Genomic DNA, 22,833 nt, shown 5'->3' with positions numbered 1-22,833 from the left:
CTATTAGTGTGGAGTAGTAGGCAGCTCTTGTTTTGTGGAGGGCCTTCTTATAAACTTTAACACTATTTTTCCAGTCTAGGAGATTTTCAACACGGTTGTTGGAGCACCACTTCCTTTCTAGCTTTCTTGATACTTGTTTTAACTCATGTGTCTTGGAATTATACCACGGAGCTAATTTACTATGTTTTACATGTTTCTTTTTTAGAGGCGCTATTGAGTCTAATGTTAATCGTAATGACTTTACAGAGCTATCGACAAGATAGTCAATCTCAGTGGAGCTAGGGTTTTTATAGAATTCGTTGGTTATATTGACGGATAATACGGGGTTAAATGTAATTGGAATTATTTCCTTAAATTTAGCTACAGCACTATCAGGTAGACATCTAGGGCCGGAGTCGAGCTGGATTGGATCGGGTCCTGAATCAACTGGAACTAGGAACAAAGTTCAGGCCGTTCTCTACAACATGTTAGCAACAGGGAGGTTTAAGGTTCTCTATAGAACCAGAGCAAAGCCTTTCTAACTGTAGAAACATTGGTTTGACTGGACATACACACAAACAGCTCCACTGTGGTGCTGTCTCGAGGGCCGTTCTTCCAAAGCCTCTTGCACTGGTATCGCTCAGCATCAGACAGCTTCAGGTTGGAGATCCTTAATGAGATGTTTCCATTTTTCAGTTCTTTCCAGATGAAGCTCGTCCTGTACTCAAAGTCCGATTTCTTCATCTCGTGAGTCAACAGAACCACGACAGAGACGACACGTTTAAGAGACGTGTGTGGAGCAATAACCAGAAGAGTTCAACACTGTAACTGTGTTTATTTCACCACAATATTTCTAACAATCAGGTTTCAAGTTTTCAATTTACATTTGTTTGTATTTAAAATACAATGAAACAAAAGACAACACACAGACGTTGCATGATCTAAGAACTGAGCAGGAAAAACAGAGCTTTCTTCCAAAAGGAAGGAAAAACCACTTCAACATCATCCAGTGATAATAAACATGCATCACATGCACTCACATGCAAACAGCCACTGAAGCACAGTGAGCTGCCTCACACATCAACAGAGAGGAACACAACAGAGCGCCGTCCAGTGGCTGAAAATACAAATGTGCAGGGAAGATAAAACCATCAGTGTGAAAACTAACAGCTGGATGCAAAAGGAACTTTCTCACTATATATATATATATATATATATATATATATATATATATATATATATATATATATATATATATATATATATATATATATATATATGAAAAGTCCTGGTTTGAACTCATTGCAACAGTCTACACAGTTCAGTAAAGATATCTTTAAAGCAACACTTTCTAACTGTTACTGAAGAACAGCGCCCCCTGCAGCCACATGTGTTGATTAACTCTTTTTGACACGTTCACACTCAAACATCAGACTCACTTTAATCAAGCTGCTGCTTTAAGGTTAAGAAAATTGCATAATGTTGCTTTAACAACAGATGAGAAACAACTATCCCTGGTCTCAAGCCCCTTCACCACTGGTTAGACTGGTTTTTAAAACCCACCAACATAACAGCAGCAAAACAATGTCCTCATGTCGGTAAAAGTTAATTTGCAGCAGACAATAAGTACTCAACTGATTTATTGGTTGGATAAGAATTGGCAGATATCAGAAGTTCAGTGACGTGTTGCATCAGTGTTTATTTGCTGATCCACACAGAAGAGAAACTATTATCTTAAAGAATAAGCAGAACATATTCATTCATGTTCTATATATTTGGCTGCATTTGTGTTTTTTCATTTATAGCTATTTAGGATAAAGTTTCTGGTTAAACGCCCCAATTACATTTCTTTTTCATCAGGGTTTGATGAGATTATTGCAAAAGATAATTCATAGATAAAATCAAAAGTTGCAGCGCCACCATGTGGCTGAAGATGTAGACTTGCAGGTGGGAGAACAGTATTCCCACTGAGACAAAGGTTTAAATTTACAACAGAAGGGTTTCCTGCCACAATAAAACACAAACCTTCTTGTCTTCACTTGAAAGCCGGAGTCATCGGTCAGAACAGAGACGTCATGTGGAGGAAAAATCCAGCAGCTGCAGAGCTTCACTGTGCAAAGACCAGCTGACAACTGCACACATGAGTAACTGGCTGATGAGACACTGGTGGGACCAAAAGAAAACAAGCTCCCACACAGACAGGAAGTCAAACTGAGGACACTTAAGGTGAGGGATTTCAAAATAAAACAGGACATATCTACAGAGTCCAGGTGGGATTTTACAGTTTAATAAAGATAAAAGAAAGAACACATTCAATTATCTATTTGAATTATAATCTGTTACAGTTCATCACATTTCAAAACAAAAAGCTAAACTGTCTGCAGACGAGTGTATTCATCAAACAGAGAATTACGAGCCATGGAAATAATCACACATAACCACAGACTGTATATGGAACATAACACACAGCCAGACGATGTCCTTTCTGACATCGTCCTCCATTGAGTCATTTGTGAATAATAACAAAGACATATATATACGTACGAATAGAAAACATCACAGGTTGCATTCAAACTTTTGTTGCATGACTGCGTCAAAAATATACAGAATAAGCTTTTTTTAGGGGCCAATGCCGATACCGATATCAAGGAGTAAAAAACTATCACTTATATATAAAATTGGCAATAAAGCTTAAGTATAACAATATTTTTTAAAGAAATAAAGATAAATTGAAAGAAAACACAAATACGACAGAATATGTAGAACTTGAATTTAGACAAAAAAATGTTCAATGTAAAATATAATCATAATGCATTGTTTATCCTGTAAAATAAACCTTTTCATATCGGCGCATATCTTAAAAGGCCCATATCAGCCAATTGAAATATTGAACACAAAAGCAAATATCACAGCATTTATTTTTTCATTGATACTGAAATTCAATCCAGATCATGTCGTTCTTTCCAATGAGCTGTTACAAAACTGGTGAGTCTAATATGTGAAGGTGTTTAAGGATGAATGTTGATTTTCATGTTCTTGTTTTCTGGAGGATGCACCATTCATAGTGGTCCTGAAACAAAGTGACAATAACTGCAAATTTCTAAAATACACACTGGATACTTCAACCCTACAACATGATCAAGGCTGTTCATAGTTTTACACAAAGGATTTGAAATTTGAGACACCAACTGAACTGCATACTTATCGTAAAAGAACTATTTAATAATGATATGATGGAGTTTCAGTTGAGGTTTATTTCAAATGCACATGAGCCAGTAGCTTAACAGCCAGTTGTTAATATTTGTACCTGAAGCTGAATGTGGATTTTCATTAACGTAGTCAGACCTCTCCTCTGGATCACCTCGGGTTCCTGTAAAGATCAGACAGAAAACGACTTGAGAAGGTTGAGAACCACTGTTTTATTCATTTAGTTGATTTCGTTGCCACTCTAATATCTCTATTACAACCAGCATCACCAGCTTCAGGTGCTCCACACGTGTTCCAATGCAAATGAAAGTCCTTGTTGTTCAAACATTATATGGGCGCAGCAAAACCGATCCCTGGTTCAGTTTGATCTGGGTCTGACTACATTCTGGTGCATTGGTCTGGAGCCTGGTCTGAGGCACCTTTCCACCTGTAACTCTGCTTCAGACTAAACTGAAAAGTCCAAATGTCTGTCTTTGGGACCATGTGAATAAAATGAGATGTTGGAAAACCACGCGCGTGTATTGATGTCAAGACATCGTGTTGGACATTTCTGTACTCATCTGCCCGTCCACCTGAAATCAGAAGGATTTTCATTTAGGACTTCTCTGCAGGAGGCACATTTTATACAGTACCTTCCTCCGTGTTTCCTCTGATTGATTCATAGATGCAGTTGTCACCTACGAGTCAATAAAAAATCAAATCAACATGAAATGTAATTGGAAACTTTGTGACTAGGTTCTTCTTAAAAGCAACAACTCAGAAATAGCTGTGAAGGCATTCAGTAGGAGAAGGAAGGCTGACCGTGGAGAAGAGACGAGTACACTTGCAGTTGGTTTTCATCGTGGTGGACAGTTGGGTCTGAGCTCTGATTGGTTCTCAGAGACTGGCTGAGCCTGAAACAGTCAAACAATGAGAAGTGAATGAAAAAGAAAAAGTAAAGTATTGCTGTTTTGTTGAAGATGAAACAAGAGAGAGTGGAACCAACCTGTCACAACACAGATCTGTGAAAAAGACAATAATGATTATGTTACATGATTTTATTTTTCAACCTCTGCTCCATGACTATCGTGACAATAGTTTGGAATAATTTTGATTTAAATGAAATGAACAAGAGCAGCTCTCACTCTTTGAATTCCTACACCAACACAACAGTAGCAGTGAGAGGAAGAGAATCAGTGTGATGCCACCAACCAGCCCAATGACCAGCGGCACAGGAGACGAGGGGGGAGGTGCTGCAGGATTAAATGGATCAGACGAGGAGCAGTGAGGAGCAAAGGCAGATCCATGACCTGGAAAAAAAATATAGAACCAAAACTTCAGCAGACATTTTGACGTGAAAAAAAATTACTTTGTGAATAAGTTTTGTACTTGAAGGAATATTTTAATATGTGCAAAAAAGGTTTGTAGTTGTAGAAATATGTGAAAAAGTTTTATAAGTGAATTGACCAAGTGGACCTGGTGTTTAGAAGCCGTCTCAGTGAAAATACTGCATGAGTAGAAAAGTTTTTAATCTACTTCTCAACCTGGAGACTCCTTTTCTACCTCATATTGATCACACTCACATTTTACTGACATCCAACTCTCCCGTGAGAAGTCTCCTGAATATTCACACTTGTAGAAACCTTCATCTGACTTTGACACAGCTGAGATTTCCAGTTTCTCTCTGACATCACTTTGGAGGAGTTCACCATTTTTGTAGAAAGAGAAGCTGGAATAGAGGATTCTTCTTCTGTACGGTGAGCAGCGGAGAGTAACGGACTGTCCCTCAGTCACAGGATGGACAGGGCTCTCCAGGATAACAGGACCTTGAACTGTAAACAGTTAAAAAACATCAATAATGTGAACAACCTGATAATTCAGCTCATATATAAACAGCATAAGTCTAAATATTAGATGTTAAAGGGGAGCCAAAGTCATTCAATGCACTTTTTGTCAAATTCTGCTCCTCACGTCCATGAGCTGTACGTTGTGTGTGCGCTGGAAAAACATCTGGTTTAAATACACAGCCCTGGCTTCAAGAGCAGGACATCTGAGCTCAAGCAGGGTAGAGTTGAGTGTGAGTGCAGGGTTTTGAGTGAGAGCATCACAAAATCTGAATGTGACATCAATAAGTCCTGCTCTCAAACCAAAAGACCACCCTCTTGAGTAAAGAGAGGGAAACAGCCTCCGGACGGCGCTGCAGGCTGTGGCGTCCACACAGTTACGTGATGTCTGCTTGTTTAACGGCAGACGGACACACTCTCGCAGCTGATTCTGGTCGTTGAACGTGTGGTTTGTGTAAATAAAGAGGGTGAATTTCATCCAGAGATCATGTTTGATGTGATGCACCTTGGTAAATGTGGGGGGTGCAGCTCCTGAAGGAGCAGTGAAGGGAGGCAGTGCTCCCCAATTTCAGTTACTCTACCTTTAAATCACATTATGGGATGTTGGAAACATGCACAGTGTGAATAGATTCAATGAAAAACTACAACCTGTAGTGATGTTGACTGCGTTGCTGAGCTCTGATCCAGATTCACACCAGACAACTCCAGGAGGAAGATTAAACAAGGGCCATGTGAACCTTGGGATTGTTTCCTGACGGCTGCACTCTGACAATCGTACTTCGTATTCAGAAAACATCCACAATCTCCACTTATCAGAGTTTCCCTCGCAGGTCAGATGGATCACGACATGTCTGAAGTGCTGCACTCTGTCCGGACTCACTGTGAGAGACACTGACGAATAGGAATCTGAAAAACGTGACATGAAGTGTGAAACAGCAACTAATGGTTTAAATTGGTCAAGCATTAAAAACGTGAAGCCATCAGCAGAGACTCCATCTCAGTCACAGTCTTGTTTTTGGGAATAAGGTCATAATATTACGAGAATACATTTGTAATGTTTCCAGATTAAAGGTGTCATTTTAGGCTTTGCGTCATTTAACAGGGGAAACGTCAGAAGGACGACATCGTTTGTTGACATCACACTGACATCATGATGATGTCAGTCCGAGTATATGATCATAAATAATAGCAACATCAGGTCAGTCCTATAGAATGCACACAAAAAATAATGTCATGTGACGTTAGATTTGTGGGAATGATTCTCTGATCAATATAAGTTTTAGATTGTCTCTCTAACCCTGTATTTGTCTTGACCTTTGACCTATCACCTCTAAAAGTTAATCACCTGGAGGAACCAGCCAAAGTAATGTTCCCGAAGTAACTGACCGACTGAAGCGATAACATCTGCTTCAAGAGAAAGAAACAAACTCACCAACAGACCAGACCCACTTTGTCTCACTGTACTCAGTGTAAAACACGGGGTCTCCTCTTCCAGCTCGACATGCATAACTTGCTGACTTCGTCTGGCCTTGGATGACGTAGGAGTTTTGTTCAGTCCCTCCGTTGCTTCCTGGGAGCAGCTCATAACTGTAGTCAGGAATGTCCATAGAACTCATCCGAGATTTAATTATCTCTTGACATCTGGGGACTGGATACAAACTAATCGGGTCAACTCTGTACCAGTAGAACCTCCATCCTGCAGTCGGATGTTGAACCCCACAGGTGAGAGTCACTGAGGCTCCAGGAGTCAGCCATGACGGAGACACAGTGAAGACAGGTCGTGGTGCAGCCGCTGAAACGGAACATCGTCAGAACAAAAACACGTCTTCATGTTTGTCTAGAGATGTTCATTTTGGAAGCAATGCAATTTCTGGATGCTACACATTCAGCCATCGACATGACTGCCCCCAAAAGTGAAGCCAAATTATAACAATCGCCCCCTGGTGGCTGCCTGCAGTATATGTCAACCATGGTTTCTTTCATTTTAGTTTGTTCACGTGTTCATGTTTCTGATCAGTTTGGTTTTAATTAGTTATTTGATGATATAAAAACAGTGAAACGTCATGATTGACAGCTGACTCTGACTCGCGATTGGTCAAGCACATGTATCGGCGGGACCTCGATGCCCCAGCTCCACGCCTCCATCATGATTTCACAGACTGGCTCGAAATGACGTGAAAAGTGCAAGATGGCTGGTATCCGGGATATTTTGGCTTCTCTTTTGTACATGGGCATTTAAAGGGGACATAGCATGCCCATTTTACCACAAGTTGATATGGGGTCTTAATGAAATGTCTGTAACATACTTTGGTCAAAATACCACAAGGATCATATAAAACAGCACCCTTTTTACCCTGTCTAAAACAGCCCTCCACAGAGTGACCTGTTTTGAGTGCCTGTTCCTTTAAATGCTAATGAGCCAGCTCCCCCCTCCCCCCTCTCCCCCCATGATTTTAAACGATATAAATTACATATTTTATATGATATAAATTATCAAATATGCATCCCATACTTTGTATTCCCCTTCTGTTGTCCTGGAGTTTTAATTTTCCCAATCACATAATTAAATGTCCCCCTCTGCCCCCCCACTACAAGCACACAAGCAGACAGACAGAGAGAGAAAGAGAGGGGTGGGGGGGGGGGCTATGAAGACCATCATTTACCCCCGAACCCCGACATTCAACGGGTACAACAACAAGCGGAGAAAGCAGAATCGCGGGCTGACCTTATATATACAGTCTATGGGGCTGACCAGCGCGGAGAGATGCACGTCCCGTGTGAACAGCCAGGCGGCTGCGTGCTGGAGAACGGCGCTGCGCTGCCTCGCTGCGGCGCTTCCGCGTCCGGTGTTAACCCGGCGTAACTACTGTAACCCGACGTACAGTAGTGCTGAACACTGCGGAAGTCTTCCACACTGCTGGCTGTGTGGCGCTGACACAAATTCCAGCTCACACATGGGAGAGCGAGCGATCGCGCCCGAGCAACTGCTGCAGCCTCCCAGTCCCAACGATCCAGACAAATGCCACATGTGAGTGAATCGCGGGCTGACCAGCGGAGAAATGCTCGTCCCGTGTGAACAGCCAGGCGGCTGCGCGCTTGGGAACAGCGCTGCGCTGCCTCGCAGCCTCCGGTGTTTTGGGTTGAATTTAATTAGTTATTTGATGTTATAAAAACAGGGTGAAACATCATGACTGACAGCTGAGGCTGACTCACGATTGGTCGTGTATCGGCAGGACCTTGGTCCCAGATTGTTTGTATACAGGATATTTTGGCTTGGATCTGAACAGCAATTGTTTCCTCCCAGATGAGAATAACATCTAAACATCGGTGAACATCATCTTACTCGCCAATAGGCTGATAGCAACAACAAGATAAATATCGGTAAGATGTTCAGCTTTTGAATCGGTGCATCCCTCGTTACTTTTTTGTTGTATTCTATTTTTTATCAGCGCATATGAACATAAATTGAAGGAGACATTTGCCAGTTTCTCAAAACTCAGTCTTTCTCACCAGAAACTGTTAATGTGACGACATTGCTCCACTCGGTTGTGGAATACAACTTCTTCTTGTCTTTAGCCAAACACCTGTAGTTTCCACTGTCGGACGAGGACGCATTGACAATCCTGTATTCATTGTGTGTTGGAACCGTATTTGAGTTGGGTTTGGTCCATTCATACTCCCACTCAGTCAGTACATCTGCAGGGACCTCACACCGGACAGTGATCATCTCACCGCTGAATATCAGAGACCAGTTAGGTTGCAGGGCCACAGACGCCTTGTGGGAAACTGATCACAAATAGAAACAGAGAACAGAAGAAAGTAGAATGGCACTCAGTACAGCTCATACCTCCACCAAACTTTACAGATACCAGTCCTCTCATCTTTTCATCAGGGAAAATAATAAAAAAAGAATCACACAATCTTAAAGCAAAACACTATGCAACTTTTTAACATCAAAACAGCAGCTTCCAAGTTAATGGAATGATTCTCTGCCTTAATATGGAGAAAGTTTCCTCCTTCACTCCCTGAACGTCTGTTCTCTGTAACTCTGGTGAGTGGGTTCCATCTCCTGTGAGAAGAACTGACTGAGAGTCACAGCTTCAACTGTCACAACCAGCTCCAGTTGAGGAGTGAAGCTGAACTGTAGATCAGTTAAAAACACTCTGAAGTTATTAAAAAATAGCACGTGTGGCTGCAGAGGGCGCTGTTGCTCAGTAAAAGTTACATCGTGTTAAAGAAAGTCTGGATGTTTGGATTCCATCTAAATTTCATTGGTTCTGTCCCAAGTTTCGTGGAAATCCATCCAGTAGTTTTTGCGTAATCCTGCTGACAAACAAATAAAGAAACATACAGGGACAAAATATAACCTCCATAGCGGAGGTAACTAGTCTTTGGATTTCTAAACTGACTCTTACCTCTGTTCTCTATTGTGACTCGGTCGCTGTCCTCTGTGAAGAAAGTTGTGTCTCCTCTCCTTCCTCTGCAGTTGTAGATGCCTTCCTCTGAGATGCTGATTTCATCATCTGTTTCATTATATCTTATGATCTGAGCTGCAGAGGAGGCTGAGGTTCTTCTGAACCAGTCGTATCTCCACTCAGCCGCGTTATCCACAGAGCAGATCAGTGCTACGCTTCCCTTTCCCGTTATGGTTGTGTTATTGGCAATCAGCCTGGGCCTGGGTTTATTGGCTTTCAAATTGTGAGAGAGAAAATGAAAGACAAATTAAATGGGGAAAAAATATTAAGTAGAGGGCAAAGTTCTGACAGTAAAATATATAAGACAAAAAAGGTCTAATGATGAATCTCAAAATGTAATAGGTTCATGCATTTAGCTATTGACATAGCTAAATGCTTTTGGCCCAGATGTGGCCCACACTGTCACACTGTCATCCAGCCCACACACCTCATGGAATGATGGCACTTGGGCAGTCCACTGTCAGGGTGCGGTGAAGCAGTAGGACCCAGACGCAGAGTATTAACAAAAAGTGTAATTTTAATGAAAGAAAGAGTCTTTAACAGACAAAACAACTATGGGCACAAAGGGGAAAACTCTGGAGGCTTACACAGGGGGTGCAGAGGTGCAGAGGCTCAGGATACGAAAAAACGCAGGAGATCCGGACAGGCATGACAGGACATAACGACGGTTTAGACAGGAGATCACAACTAACAGACGACAATGATCCGACAAGGACAAAGGGAAGCACAGAGGCTTAAATACACACACAGGGAAGGCAGGGGCAATTGGGCACAGGTGGAACACATGAGGACTGGTGCAGACAATCACAGACAGGAAGTGAAGAAAGAAAACACACGGAACAGAGACTACAAAATAAAACAGGAAACAGAACACAGAGTGTGAAAACACGAAACCCAGAAACAACTCAAACAGACAAAAACAGGGATAAACATGAGACAAGAGGCGGTAGTAATAATTAAACTGAAAACCCTTCTTCAAACAGGTGGAAACTAAACACTGACAAATACAAAATCATGACACCACTGCTGTTTGCCAGAACCGGGCCACAGATAAGCCATAGCAATACCGTTTGTCACCAAAAGGGCCAAAGGTGGCCCCGATTTGTTATGTGCTGTTTGAGCCATTCATGGACCACTTGAGGTCCACATCCAGATTACACTTTGCCTAGAGCACCTGATGTGTGCCAAAAAAGACCCAGGTTTGTTTTAAGGTAATTGGGCCACATTTGCTGTTTTACATGTGGACCAGTTTAGGTCCACACCCAGATGCTATCTGGGGATTGGGCGGAAATTGGTTTAGTAGTTTTTATGTAATCCTGCCAAGAAAAACAAATAGAAAGAGGTGAAGATGTAACGTCCTCGGTGGAGGTATTGAAAGATGATTGGACTTACGTGTTACTCTCAGCTGGAAGGCGTCACTCCACTCTGTTGAGGAATACAAGTCCGCTCTGGCCTTACACCAGTACTCTCCACTGTGGAAAACAGAGGCAGTGCCCAGCCTGTATTCACTGTGTGTGGGAGCTGTGTTTGTACCAGTGACTGGTTGGTGGGAGCTTGTTGTCCTCCATTCATAGTCCCACTGGGTGTCTCCTCCTCCCTGGATCTCACACCTGACAGAGATCGTCTCACCGCTGAATATCTGAGTCCAGTTGTGCTGCAGCATGACAAAGCTTCTGTTGGACACTGAACATTCAAACACAAATATAAAACCAACAGAGAGAACTGGTTAATATTGCTGCTGATTGGTTCTGTTTTCATCGTAGCCAGTCATGAAAGCATGCTACTCACAGGTTTTCTCGATGTGATGCACATGACTCTTCTCTGAGAAGAAATCTGAGTTAGTCCTTCTTCCCCTGCACCAGTAGATGCCTCCGTGTGAGATGCTGATAGAGTTTTGCACATGATTTGTTGCGATGGCAGTTTCATCATGGTCTGGGGAACGTGTGAACCAGTCGTAGCTCCAACCCGCAGACTCCTCAACAGAACAGGTCAGAGTCAGAGTGCCGGCCACTGGTATGGACGTCCTGGATGCTCTCACTGTGGCTCTGGGTTTGTGTGCTGCTTGGTAAAGAATATTTACATCATTAATTAGGAATCCTTCCTTAATACTTTATGAAACTCAGTTTATGTAGTGAACCATCTATTAAATTAGGCAAACATTATATCTTCATCATTAATTAGGACACAATTCATTATTAATCTTTAAATCTGTAGTAGTATACATTTATTAAAGATTTAAAATATATATATTTTCAATGTTGATTAGGACTCAATTCATCATTATTTTATAATTCTGTATATGTAGTCTAAATCATTAACATAGTAAATCACAATATCTTCATTAATAATTAGTAATCAATTCATGATCAAATTAAATAATTCAGTATATGTAGTATAAATCCAGTAAAATAGCAAACATCTATATTTTCAAAGTTAATTAGATATCAATTCATTATTTATTTTTTTATGTTCAGTATGTAGTATATATCCATTAAAATAACAACTAATAATATCTTTATAATTAATTAGAATTCAATCATGATTATTTTATAATTTAGTACATGTAGTATAAATTCATGGCAAAAAATGTATATTTTCATCATATATAATTGAGTATACACATTCTGCTTCAGTTGTTCTCTGCTCCTCCAATGTTTTTATAATGTCTATGTCAAACAAAAAGCTAAACTTAAGTGAGCGAATGATATGATTGAATTTCTGAACAACGCATTTATTTAGAAGAAGAAAAGTGGATTTGTCCGGCTGTCGCCACGATGTGGAAAATAAGCTTCATGTTTCTACTGTCCCATTTATTGTGAACTGCTTTACTTGTATTTCTCTTTATCCTGTATCTCAACATGTCTGTGGGTGAACCTCCCAGCGGTGGCAATGATTCTGGATATCTCACCTGATACAGAAAGAGTGGCCCTATTGCTCTGTTTGTTCTCTTCTGAGCTGTTATGGTGAGCAATGCACTGATAATCCCCGTTCCTGTCTGGGGTTAGCTCTGGAATCCTGAGGACGTTAGTGGAAGTGATGGGGACGAGTGGTTTGTCGTTCCACTTGAATTCATAATACCACTCACTGACATTTGCTTCTCTCATGTGACACGTGAAATTAACATGCTCCCCAGAATATAGAGTGGTTGAGTTGGGTTCAAAGGTCAGCTCAGCATCTACCCCCCCCCCCCCCCCCCCCCCCCCCCCCCGCACAAACAGAACATCGTTAGAGGAAATACCAACCAGAGTTTTGTTCTATAAGTTTGCAGTTCATTCATATACTCACAAATCTTAGTAACAACATACACAAAGAAAAATGGGATGAAATACACATATTAATAAAGATAGATAGCAATAAAGAAAAGAGTTGACTCACATTCAGTGTGTCCACAGGAGAGGAGTGTATTCAGCACTGAAAGAAACATTGGTATCTCATCAGACATTATTAAACCTGGTAAATAATCAAACACAGTACAGACTAGTAATAAGTCTATTAGTAAGTACTGTTATATTGTAAAAGAGAGTATGAGCAGTAGTATTAAAACTACCCATCAAAGAAATTGTACAAAAGTATGAAATGGCCTGAGAATCAATAACTCAATGAATAAAAGAAGTTAAAATATCAGTAATCTACTGTCTTTGATCCATTTATTTGAATTCATGTGGATCAGATGATTGTTTCTCTGATAATCATCGGGACAATATTCACAGCCTGTAACTTTAAAGTCTATAATTCCCATTAGAACATCACAATGTTTGATTTGTTTCTAAATCAACTTTTCTTATATTAAATTATCTTTTGGCAAATAAATCAATGAATCAGGTATAAAATTGGTCTTTTTTCATGTGTCGGGCATCAAATAATAAATTTAAAGAAAAAAAATGTCCACTTTCTAACGGTTCTCCAACAATCACAATTTAGTCTCAAATAAAAGTTATTTAAGTGCATGTAACAGAATACATGTGTGAAATAATGGTGATAGCAATGATGGGAATTTAATACAGTAAAAAAGAAAATGTAGTATTCCCTCAAATATGTCTTCAGTGTAAAATATCTTTGTAGATTATGATCATTTCATGTTGTGGAAGATGTCTTTGACTTTTTGATGACAGGAAACAATGTTGCCTAACAGGAAACATGCAATCAGTTGTTAAAACTACAGCACGCAACATGTTTCCTTTAATTCTAATTCTAATTCCAAAGACGTCTATATTATCACTGATTTACAGGCAAGCAAATAATCTGATATTTGTGTGTTGACTTAAGATGTGTCGGGCATCAAATAATACATTTAAAGAAAATATAATTTCCACTTTCTAACGGTTCTCCAACAATCACAATTTAGTCTCAAATAAAAGTTATTTAAGTGCATGTAACAGAATACATGCGGCTAGTTACCTCTGCACATAGATAATGACATTTCAGTTTCAGCCGCTGTTGCTGTGGTTGGACAAACATCTAATAAACACTTTGCATTCATAGAATAAGTAGCCTGGAAAAGTGACCGTATGATGAAATTCTGACTCCTGCTTAGTCACAGCAGAAACTGGTTTAAAGATGAAATTCAGCTCCACTTCCTCCTCAATGCACGTACACCTGATCTTATCTTTCTACAGCAACAAACTACTTCCAGGAGAGCTTTGTATAAGCCATTCAAACATGCAGTTATAAGTAAAAATTCACATCACTAGATAACATGGAAATAAAAACAGGATTTCTGGTGGTGTCTGTTTGGTAAAAAGTAAAAAGTCTGTAAGAAAACATATAAACACCATTTGAACAAGCTTCACACTGAAAGGCTTCAACATGTTTTATAGACAGATGGAAAAATATGTCAAAGTTAAACCTGTTTTTTGGATTTTATTATATTCAAGTAAATGTTTTTCAATGAAATACAATTTAATTTAGGAAGAACAAAATTGGCTTAATGAATGGCCTAAATGTTTATGGCTCCTGCCAAATTCCTCAGGGGGGGGGGGGGCAATTTTTGCGATGATGGCTAAGGTTCCATGTTTAATGGGTAAATAAACTAGAGTCAGCTGGACTTTGTCTCATTGCATTTTGTTCAGTTGTGTTTCAGTTCAGTGGGACGACACAGTCAGAGCTCCACTCTACACATTGAAATATAAATGAATCATAAAAATACAATAAAAAGGTAAAATCATAAACTGTACACAAACACTTTATCACCAGTACAAAGCATATTCAAGTAAATAAACCCCAGAAATCTCATTGTAACAAATCATGAATATGAAAAGTCGTGAAGAAATAAAGAAATGTGCTTCTATGGTAATGTGTAAAACGTGTTGCAGATGCCAGCTTCACATTTCATGTGAAATACTGTGCACATGAAAAATCCCTTCATGCAGCAGTGTGTTGGTGGTTCTGTGTGTGTTTATGGCATCAAATGTGAGTTTGTTGTCGATTGTTGTTCCCAGATATTTGATGGACAACTTCAACAGCTCGGTCATGAATAAAAACAGAGGGAATCGGTGGAGGCTACTTCCTGAAGTGGATTATCATGTCTTTAGTCTTGGACACATTACACCAGTCGTTAAAATCCTCCGTCACGACAGAAACTCGACCTCGAAGGTGAAACGATGATGATCTGTGTGTTTTCTCCATAATCCACATGGGAAATAGTCCCGCCCCCTAGTGTTTGACTGACAGAAGTGGTAAACTTAGCTTAGCTTAGCTTAGCTTAGCTTAGCTTAGTTTAGCAAAAGCTAGAAACAGGCAAACACCCAAACACCAGCACCTCTGAAGATTAGTGAGATTATAAATGATGAAATATCATGTTTGCTCAAAACAGCAAAACAATGTTCTTACCTAGTTTCAGAAGACTTTTAAAAACGGTTCACAAACCTTCACTTTACGTACAAAGATAAGTTTGGTTTAATAAACTCGGGACTGAATCTTTTACAGCTTCACGTAAGCTTCATGGTGATTAGACAGGGTCGATGGAGGCAACACTGCAGGACGTCTGCACTCGAGCCTGGAGAAGTCTACATGTGGATTTGTCTCTGAACGGGACAACAGACAGGAAAGTTCCGGGCTGCTGTTGTTACGACGAGGTCTATGGATCAAGCGGGCGGGGCCCGGATGGCGTTTTGCCTTTGGGCGCCAGGTTTGGAACACTTGCTCTGGGCTAAGTTGGCAGATGGACGGTGACTGCTGTTGGCTGCTGCTGTTGAATCGTGGCGACTGGCAGAGCAGCTGGGTTTTGGGTGGTTTTGTGAGGATCTGGATGGACTGCAGAAAGATGTCGGCTGGTCGGGTTGACAAATCACAGAACTGAGCTCATGTTGGAGGTTGGACCTGAGGTTGGCCCCTGGCTCACCTGATCAAATGTGCGGCTGGTGACTCGGTCTTTCTGACACATCAGAAACTGAAGCTCCGACGAATCATTGTCTGTAGTTTCCTCTGTCACCACACGGGGCACAGCCAGTGATGCTGCGGGAAAACAGAACCAGAGAAGCTGTTGGTGAAGAAAATGTTGGAGCAAGTCTTTACATACAGACGCTGATTGTCTTTATATACAGACGCTGGTTGTCTTTATATACAGACGCTGATTGTCTTTATATACATTCACTGATGGTCTTTATATACAGACCGTGATTGTCTTTATATACATTCACTGATGGTCTTTATATACAGTCACTGATGGTCTTTATATACAGACCGTGATTGTCTTTATATACAGTCACTGATGGTCTTTATATACAGTCTCTGATGGTCTTTATATACAGACACTGGTTGTCTTTATATACAGTCACTGATGGTCTGTATATACAGTCACTGATTGTCTTTATATACAGTCACTTATCGTCTATATATACAGTCACTGATGGTCTTTATATACAGTCACTGATTGTCTTTATATACAGTCACTTATCGTCTATATATACAGTCACTGATGGTCTTTATATACAGTCACTGATGGTTTTTACATACAGTCACTCATGGTCTGTATATACAGTCACTGATGGTTTTTATATACAGTCACTCATGGTCTATATATACAGTCACTGATGGTCTTTATATACAGTCACTGATGGTCTATATATACAGTCACTCATGGTCTGTATATACAGTCACTGATGGTTTTTATATACAGTAACTCATGGTCTATATATACAGTCACTGATGGTCTTTATATACAGTCACTCATGGTCTATATATACAGTCACTGATGGTCTTTATATATAGTCACTGATCGTCTGTATATACAGTCACTGATGGTCTTTATATACAGTCACTGATGGTCTTTATATACAGTCACTGATTGTCTTTATATACAGTCACTCATGGTCTTTGTATACAGTCACTGATTGTCTATATACAGTCACTGATGGTATATATACAATCGCTGATGGTCTTTATATACAGTAACTGATGGTCTGTATATACACTCACTGATGGTCTTTATATACAGGCGCTGGTTGTCTATATATACAGTTACTGATTGTTTTTATATACATTCACTGATGGTCTTTATATACAGTCACTGATGGTCTTTATATACAGACCGTGATTGTCTTTATATACATTCACTGATGGTCTTTATATACAGTCACTGATGGTCTTTATATACAGACCGTGATTGTCTTTATATACAGACACTGGTTGTCTTTATATACAGTCACTGATGGTCTTTATATACAGATGCTGGTTGTCTTTATATACAGTCAATGATGGTCTTTATATACAGTCGCTGGTTGTCTTTATATACAGTCAATGATGGTCTGTATATACAGTCACTGATTGTCTTTATATACAGTCACTTATCGTCTATATATACAGTCACTGATGGTCTTTATATACAGTCACTGATGGTTTTTACATACAGTCACTCATGGTCTGTATATACAGTCACTGATGGTTTTTATATACAGTCACTCATGGTCTATATATACAGTCACTGATGGTCTTTATATACAGTCACTGATGGTCTATATATACAGTCACTCATGGTCTATATATACAGTCACTGATGGTTTTTATATACAGTCACTCATGGTCTATATATACAGTCACTGATGGTCTTTATATACAGTCACTCATGGTCTATATATACAGTCACTGATGGTCTTTATATATAGTCACTGATCGTCTGTATATACAGTCACTGATGGTCTTTATATACAGTCACTGATGGTCTTTATATACAGTCACTGATTGTCTATATACAGTCACTGATGGTATATATACAATCACTGATGGTATTTATATACAGTAACTGATGGTCTGTATATACACTCACTGATGGTCTTTATATACAGTCACTAATGGTCTTTATATACAGACGCTGGTTGTCTTTATATACAGACGCTGATTGTCTTTATATACAGACGCTGGTTGTCTATATATACAGTTACTGTTTGTCTTTATATACATTCACTGATGGTCTTTATATACAGTCACTGATGGTCTTTATATACAGACCGTAATTGTCTTTATATACATTCACTGATGGTCTTCATATACAGTCACTGATGGTCTTTATATACAGACCGTGATTGTCTTTATATACAGTCACTGATGGTCTTTATATACAGTCTCTGATGGTCTTTATATACAGACACTGGTTGTCTTTATATACAGTCACTGATGGTCTTTATATACAGATGCTGGTTGTCTTTATATACAGACGCTGGTTGTCTTTATATACAGTCAATGATGGTCTTTATATACAGTCGCTGCTTGTCTTTATATACAGTCAATGATGGTCTGTATATACAGTCACTGATTGTCTTTATATACAGTCACTTATCGTCTATATATACAGTTACTGATGGTCTTTATATACAGTCACTGATGGTTTTTACATACAGTCACTCATGGTCTGTATATACAGTCACTGATGGTCTTTATATATAGTCACTGATCGTCTGTATATACAGTCACTGATGGTCTTTATATACAGTCACTGATTGTCTTTATATACAGTCACTTATCGTCTATATATACAGTTACTGATGGTCTTTATATACAGTCACTGATGGTTTTTACATACAGTCACTCATGGTCTGTATATACAGTCACTGATGGTCTTTATATATAGTCACTGATCGTCTGTATATACAGTCACTGATGGTCTTTATATACAGTCACTGATTGTCTTTATATACAGTCACTCATGGTCTTTGTATACAGTCACTGATTGTCTATATACAGTCACTGATGGTATATATACAATCACTGATGGTCTTTATATACAGTAACTGATGGTCTGTATATACAGTCACTGATGGTCTATATATACAGTCACTGATGGTCTTTATATATAGTCACTGATCGTCTGTATATACAGTCACTGATGGTCTTTATATACAGTCACTGATTGTCTTTATATACAGTCACTTATCGTCTATATATACAGTCACTGATGGTCTTTATATACAGTCACTCATGGTCTATATATACAGTCACTGATGGTCTTTATATATAGTCACTGATCGTCTGTATATACAGTCACTGATGGTCTTTATATACAGTCACTGATGGTCTTTATATACAGTCACTGATTGTCTTTATATACAGTCACTCATGGTCTTTGTATACAGTCACTGATTGTCTATATACAGTCACTGATGGTATATATACAATCACTGATGGTCTTTATATACAGTAACTGATGGTCTGTATATACACTCACTGATGGTCTTTATATACACTCACTGATGGTCTTTATATACAGACGCTGGTTGTCTTTATATACAGTCACTGATGGTCTATATATACAGTCACTGATGGTATTTATATACAGACGCTGGGTGTCTTTGTATACAGTCACTGATGGTCTATATATACAGTCACTGATGGTCTTCATATAGAGATGCTGATGGTCTTTGTATACAGTCACTGATTGTCTTTATATACAGTCACTGATGGTCTTTGTATACAGTCACTGATTGTCTATATACAGTCACTGATGGTATATATACAATCACTGATGGTCTTTATATACAGTAACTGATGGTCTGTATATACACTCACTGATGGTCTTTATATACAGATGCTGGTTGTCTTTATATACAGTCACTGATGGTCTTTATATACAGTCACTGATGGTCTTCATATAGAGATGCTGATTGTCTTTACATACAGTCACTGATGGTCTGTATATACAGTCACTGATCATCTGTATATACAGTCACTGATGGTCTATATATACACTCACTGATGGTCTTTATATACAGTCACTGATGGTCTTTATACACAGTCACTGATGGTCTTTATATACAGATGCTGGTTGTCTTTATATACAGATGCTGGTTGTCTTTATATACAGTCACTGATTGTCTTTATATACAGTCACTGATGGTATTTACATACAGACGCTGGTTGTCTTTATATACAGACGCTGGGTGTCTTTATATACAATCAATGATGGCCTTTATATACAGTCACTGATGGTCTTTATATACAGTCACTGATCATCTGTATATACAGTCTATATAATCAGTCGTAGCTCACCAGATTTATTCCATAAGACGACTCCAGTAACCAGCAGTATAAATAAAATGGCTCCTCCAGCAGCGAAGCAGGAAGTTAAACTGCAGGACGTCAAGCAGGCGACTGAAATCACAAGAAGAAGCAGAAATGAATTCCTTGACTCATTTCTTTATGAATATAGAAGCAGCTTTACCTGGTGTGAGGATGTTCTTGTCCTTGTACATGTGGAGCTGCAGCAGCTGAACTCTGCAGGTGACACTGAGGTGACAAAAAGAAACATCACAGCTCTGATCTTTGGAAATGTCCTTTTTCTAATGTTGTCATTGTTATTAAATGATTAACATGGTTTTCCTGTGAAAAGTAACAAAAAATAACCTGACTAGAATCATCACCCTGAAGTTTCAGTCTTCGTCCTTTTTACCAGACTTATTAAATATGCGGCTGTTTTATTCAAAGGAATTTAATAAAGAACCAATCAGGAAGAGAACGTGCAAGAACAAGGTGGAAATACTCGTCACGTCTTGTATTATAAAAATCACTGTGTGACACATATTTAAATCAATGTAAAAGCTCGGTTCTTGTTGCTCTTTAACTAAATGTGAACCTGCTGGTTGCAGTTTGGAGAGTCGCTCTTCGTCTCACGGTGAAAAATCCTCCGGCATTATCGTCTCTTCTTGGTTCTTCAGCGAGGATCTGGTTTCCCTGATGGTCCAGAAAGATGATTTCGGGCTCCAGCAGCCAGTAGCTCACCTCACACTGCAGAGTCGCTCCTCCAGCTCCATTCAAAACCTCCGAGTGTTTGGGCTCAGAGACTGAAAACAGGAATAAAACAGGACGTTACCACATCTGTGACCGGAAACTAGAGTCAGGAACTAACTGACCTCACCCAAAAACGACTGTATGAGCCAAACCTGTAACACACTCTACTGGTGACCTGGAGAGTGAAGCCCGACCAGGAGAAATCTGTCATAGATCCACACCCTCACATCATAAATCTACTTTACTCTATTGTTTACATTGGGAAAATTGACCGGAGCAGATGGTGACACCTTCAGATGTCGAACACCGTTTAGTTCAGACGCCACATGTCGTTATAAATCTGACAGAGGGACACGATTCAGAATCCGGACTGTTCAGGTCGGATCAGATCCGACTGTAGCCTGAAGGAATCCACAGGTTCTGAATCAGGCCTGAGAGGATCGGGAAGATTCAGACTTGCATTAATGTGGTCGGATCAGGGTCAAGTCTGAATGGACCAGGTTCTGGCTGAATCAAGTGGGTCGGGATCAAGCCCCATTAAATGTGACTGGGTGGAGCTTGTGTTAATGTGCTGGAATGGACTGGTCTGCATTGGACTCAGGCCTGAAGGTTCAGTCTTTGACTCGGGCCCAAACAGATCAGACTGAATTTCCCTCAGACCAGCATTAAAGTGGCCAGGGCCGGAGTCGAGCTGGATCGGATCGGGTCCTGAATCAACTGGAACTAGGAACAAAGTTCAGGCCGTTCTCTACAACATGTTAGCAACAGGGAGGTTTAAGGTTCTCTATAGCAGTGGTTCTCAAATGGGGGTACGCACCCCTGAGATTTTTTTTTAATATATTTAAAATTAGCATCCATTCAAAAATCCTTTAAAAATTGTTATTTAATAAATATTCAATAAAATATAAGTGTACGTTCATGAACTGAATTTTATATGACCGTGGCCTCCAGATGAAGTTTGCCACATCCACACTCACACAGTTTTGGGTGTTTGTGAAGCAGGAGCACCCTCACCTGGGACAGAAAGCTTTGGAGCAGCTACTACCCTTTGCCTCCACATATTTATGTGAGGCCTCCTTCTCTGCAATGACTGTGATTAAAACAAAGCAAAGAAACAGACTGTGCCTGGAGAAGAGCTTGATCACAGCAGTTGCTTCCCGGCCACCAAGACTGACAAAGATCCTCAGTGAAGCACAAGCACAAGTTTCTCACTAAAATGTAAATGCAAAAGCACTCACTCAGTTCAATGCAACAATGTAATCTTCAGTGTTGACAGTTTGTAAATTTAAGATCAGTATTCTTTTCGATCCTTAAAGAAGATATTTGAAGATGATAAATATTTAAATTTTTTATTTTGAGCTAATCTTTTATTTAAAATTAAGTTAATGATTTATTTTTTGTGAAGAAGTGTTTAATTTTTGGGAATTAAGTTCACGAATTCAGTTTGAGAACATATCTTTATTATGATCCCAAAAGAGGGCACTTTAAGTTGATAATTATTTTTATGTGCACAAATCTTTATTTATAATTGAGATAATTATTTCTTTTTTAATAAGTCTTTAAAAATCTTTTTATTTCCAAATAGTTCAAGAGAGACCACTACAAATGAGCAATGTTATGCACATTGATGGAGTTTTAAATTTGAAAGTGTCTAGTTACAAAGTTTAATAAATCAGACACTAATGGCACAGCACTGTGTATTACATCTTTCTTTCAACCAAAAATGCTTTGCGCTGGTTAGGGGGTACTCGGCTGAAAAAATATTTCAAAGGGGGTACATCACTGAAAAAAGGTTGAGAACCACTGCTCTATAGAACCAGAGCAAAGCCTTTCTAACTGTAGAAACATTGGTTTGACTGGACATACACACAAACAGCTCCACTGTGGTGCTGTCTCGAGGGCCGTTCTTCCAAAGCCTCTTGCACTGGTATCGCTCAGCATCAGACAGCTTCAGGTTGGAGATCCTTAATGAGATGTTTCCATTTTTCAGTTCTTTCCAGATGAAGCTCGTCCTGTACTCAAAGTCCGATTTCTTCATCTCGTGAGTCAACAGAACCACGACAGAGACGACACGTTTAAGAGACGTGTGTGGAGCAATAACCAGAAGAGTTCAACACTGTAACTGTGTTTAT

At 39.5% G+C, this 22,833-nt stretch overlaps 1 protein-coding gene across 1 annotated transcript; it reads right to left on the bottom strand.

Annotated features, from left to right (window-relative positions):
• Nucleotides 1-3,564: 3,564 nt before the first annotated feature.
• LOC117752152 (basement membrane-specific heparan sulfate proteoglycan core protein-like) lies at nucleotides 3,565-12,878 on the bottom strand. Its single transcript, XM_034569343.1, has 7 exons — nucleotides 12,860-12,878; nucleotides 12,393-12,659; nucleotides 11,273-11,542; nucleotides 10,877-11,167; nucleotides 4,172-4,187; nucleotides 3,988-4,079; nucleotides 3,565-3,758 (listed from the first exon to the last, which is right to left on the bottom strand). The coding sequence occupies exons 2-7, from the start codon at nucleotides 12,586-12,588 to the stop codon at nucleotides 3,565-3,567; spliced, it is 1,059 nt and encodes a 352-aa protein (XP_034425234.1). The 5' UTR covers nucleotides 12,589-12,659; nucleotides 12,860-12,878.
• Nucleotides 12,879-22,833: the final 9,955 nt, after the last annotated feature.

Source organism: Hippoglossus hippoglossus, chromosome 18 (genome assembly GCF_009819705.1).
Source record: "Hippoglossus hippoglossus isolate fHipHip1 chromosome 18, fHipHip1.pri, whole genome shotgun sequence".
NCBI classification, from domain to species: domain Eukaryota; kingdom Metazoa; phylum Chordata; class Actinopteri; order Pleuronectiformes; family Pleuronectidae; genus Hippoglossus; species Hippoglossus hippoglossus.
This window is presented reverse-complemented; position numbering and strand designations above follow the sequence as displayed.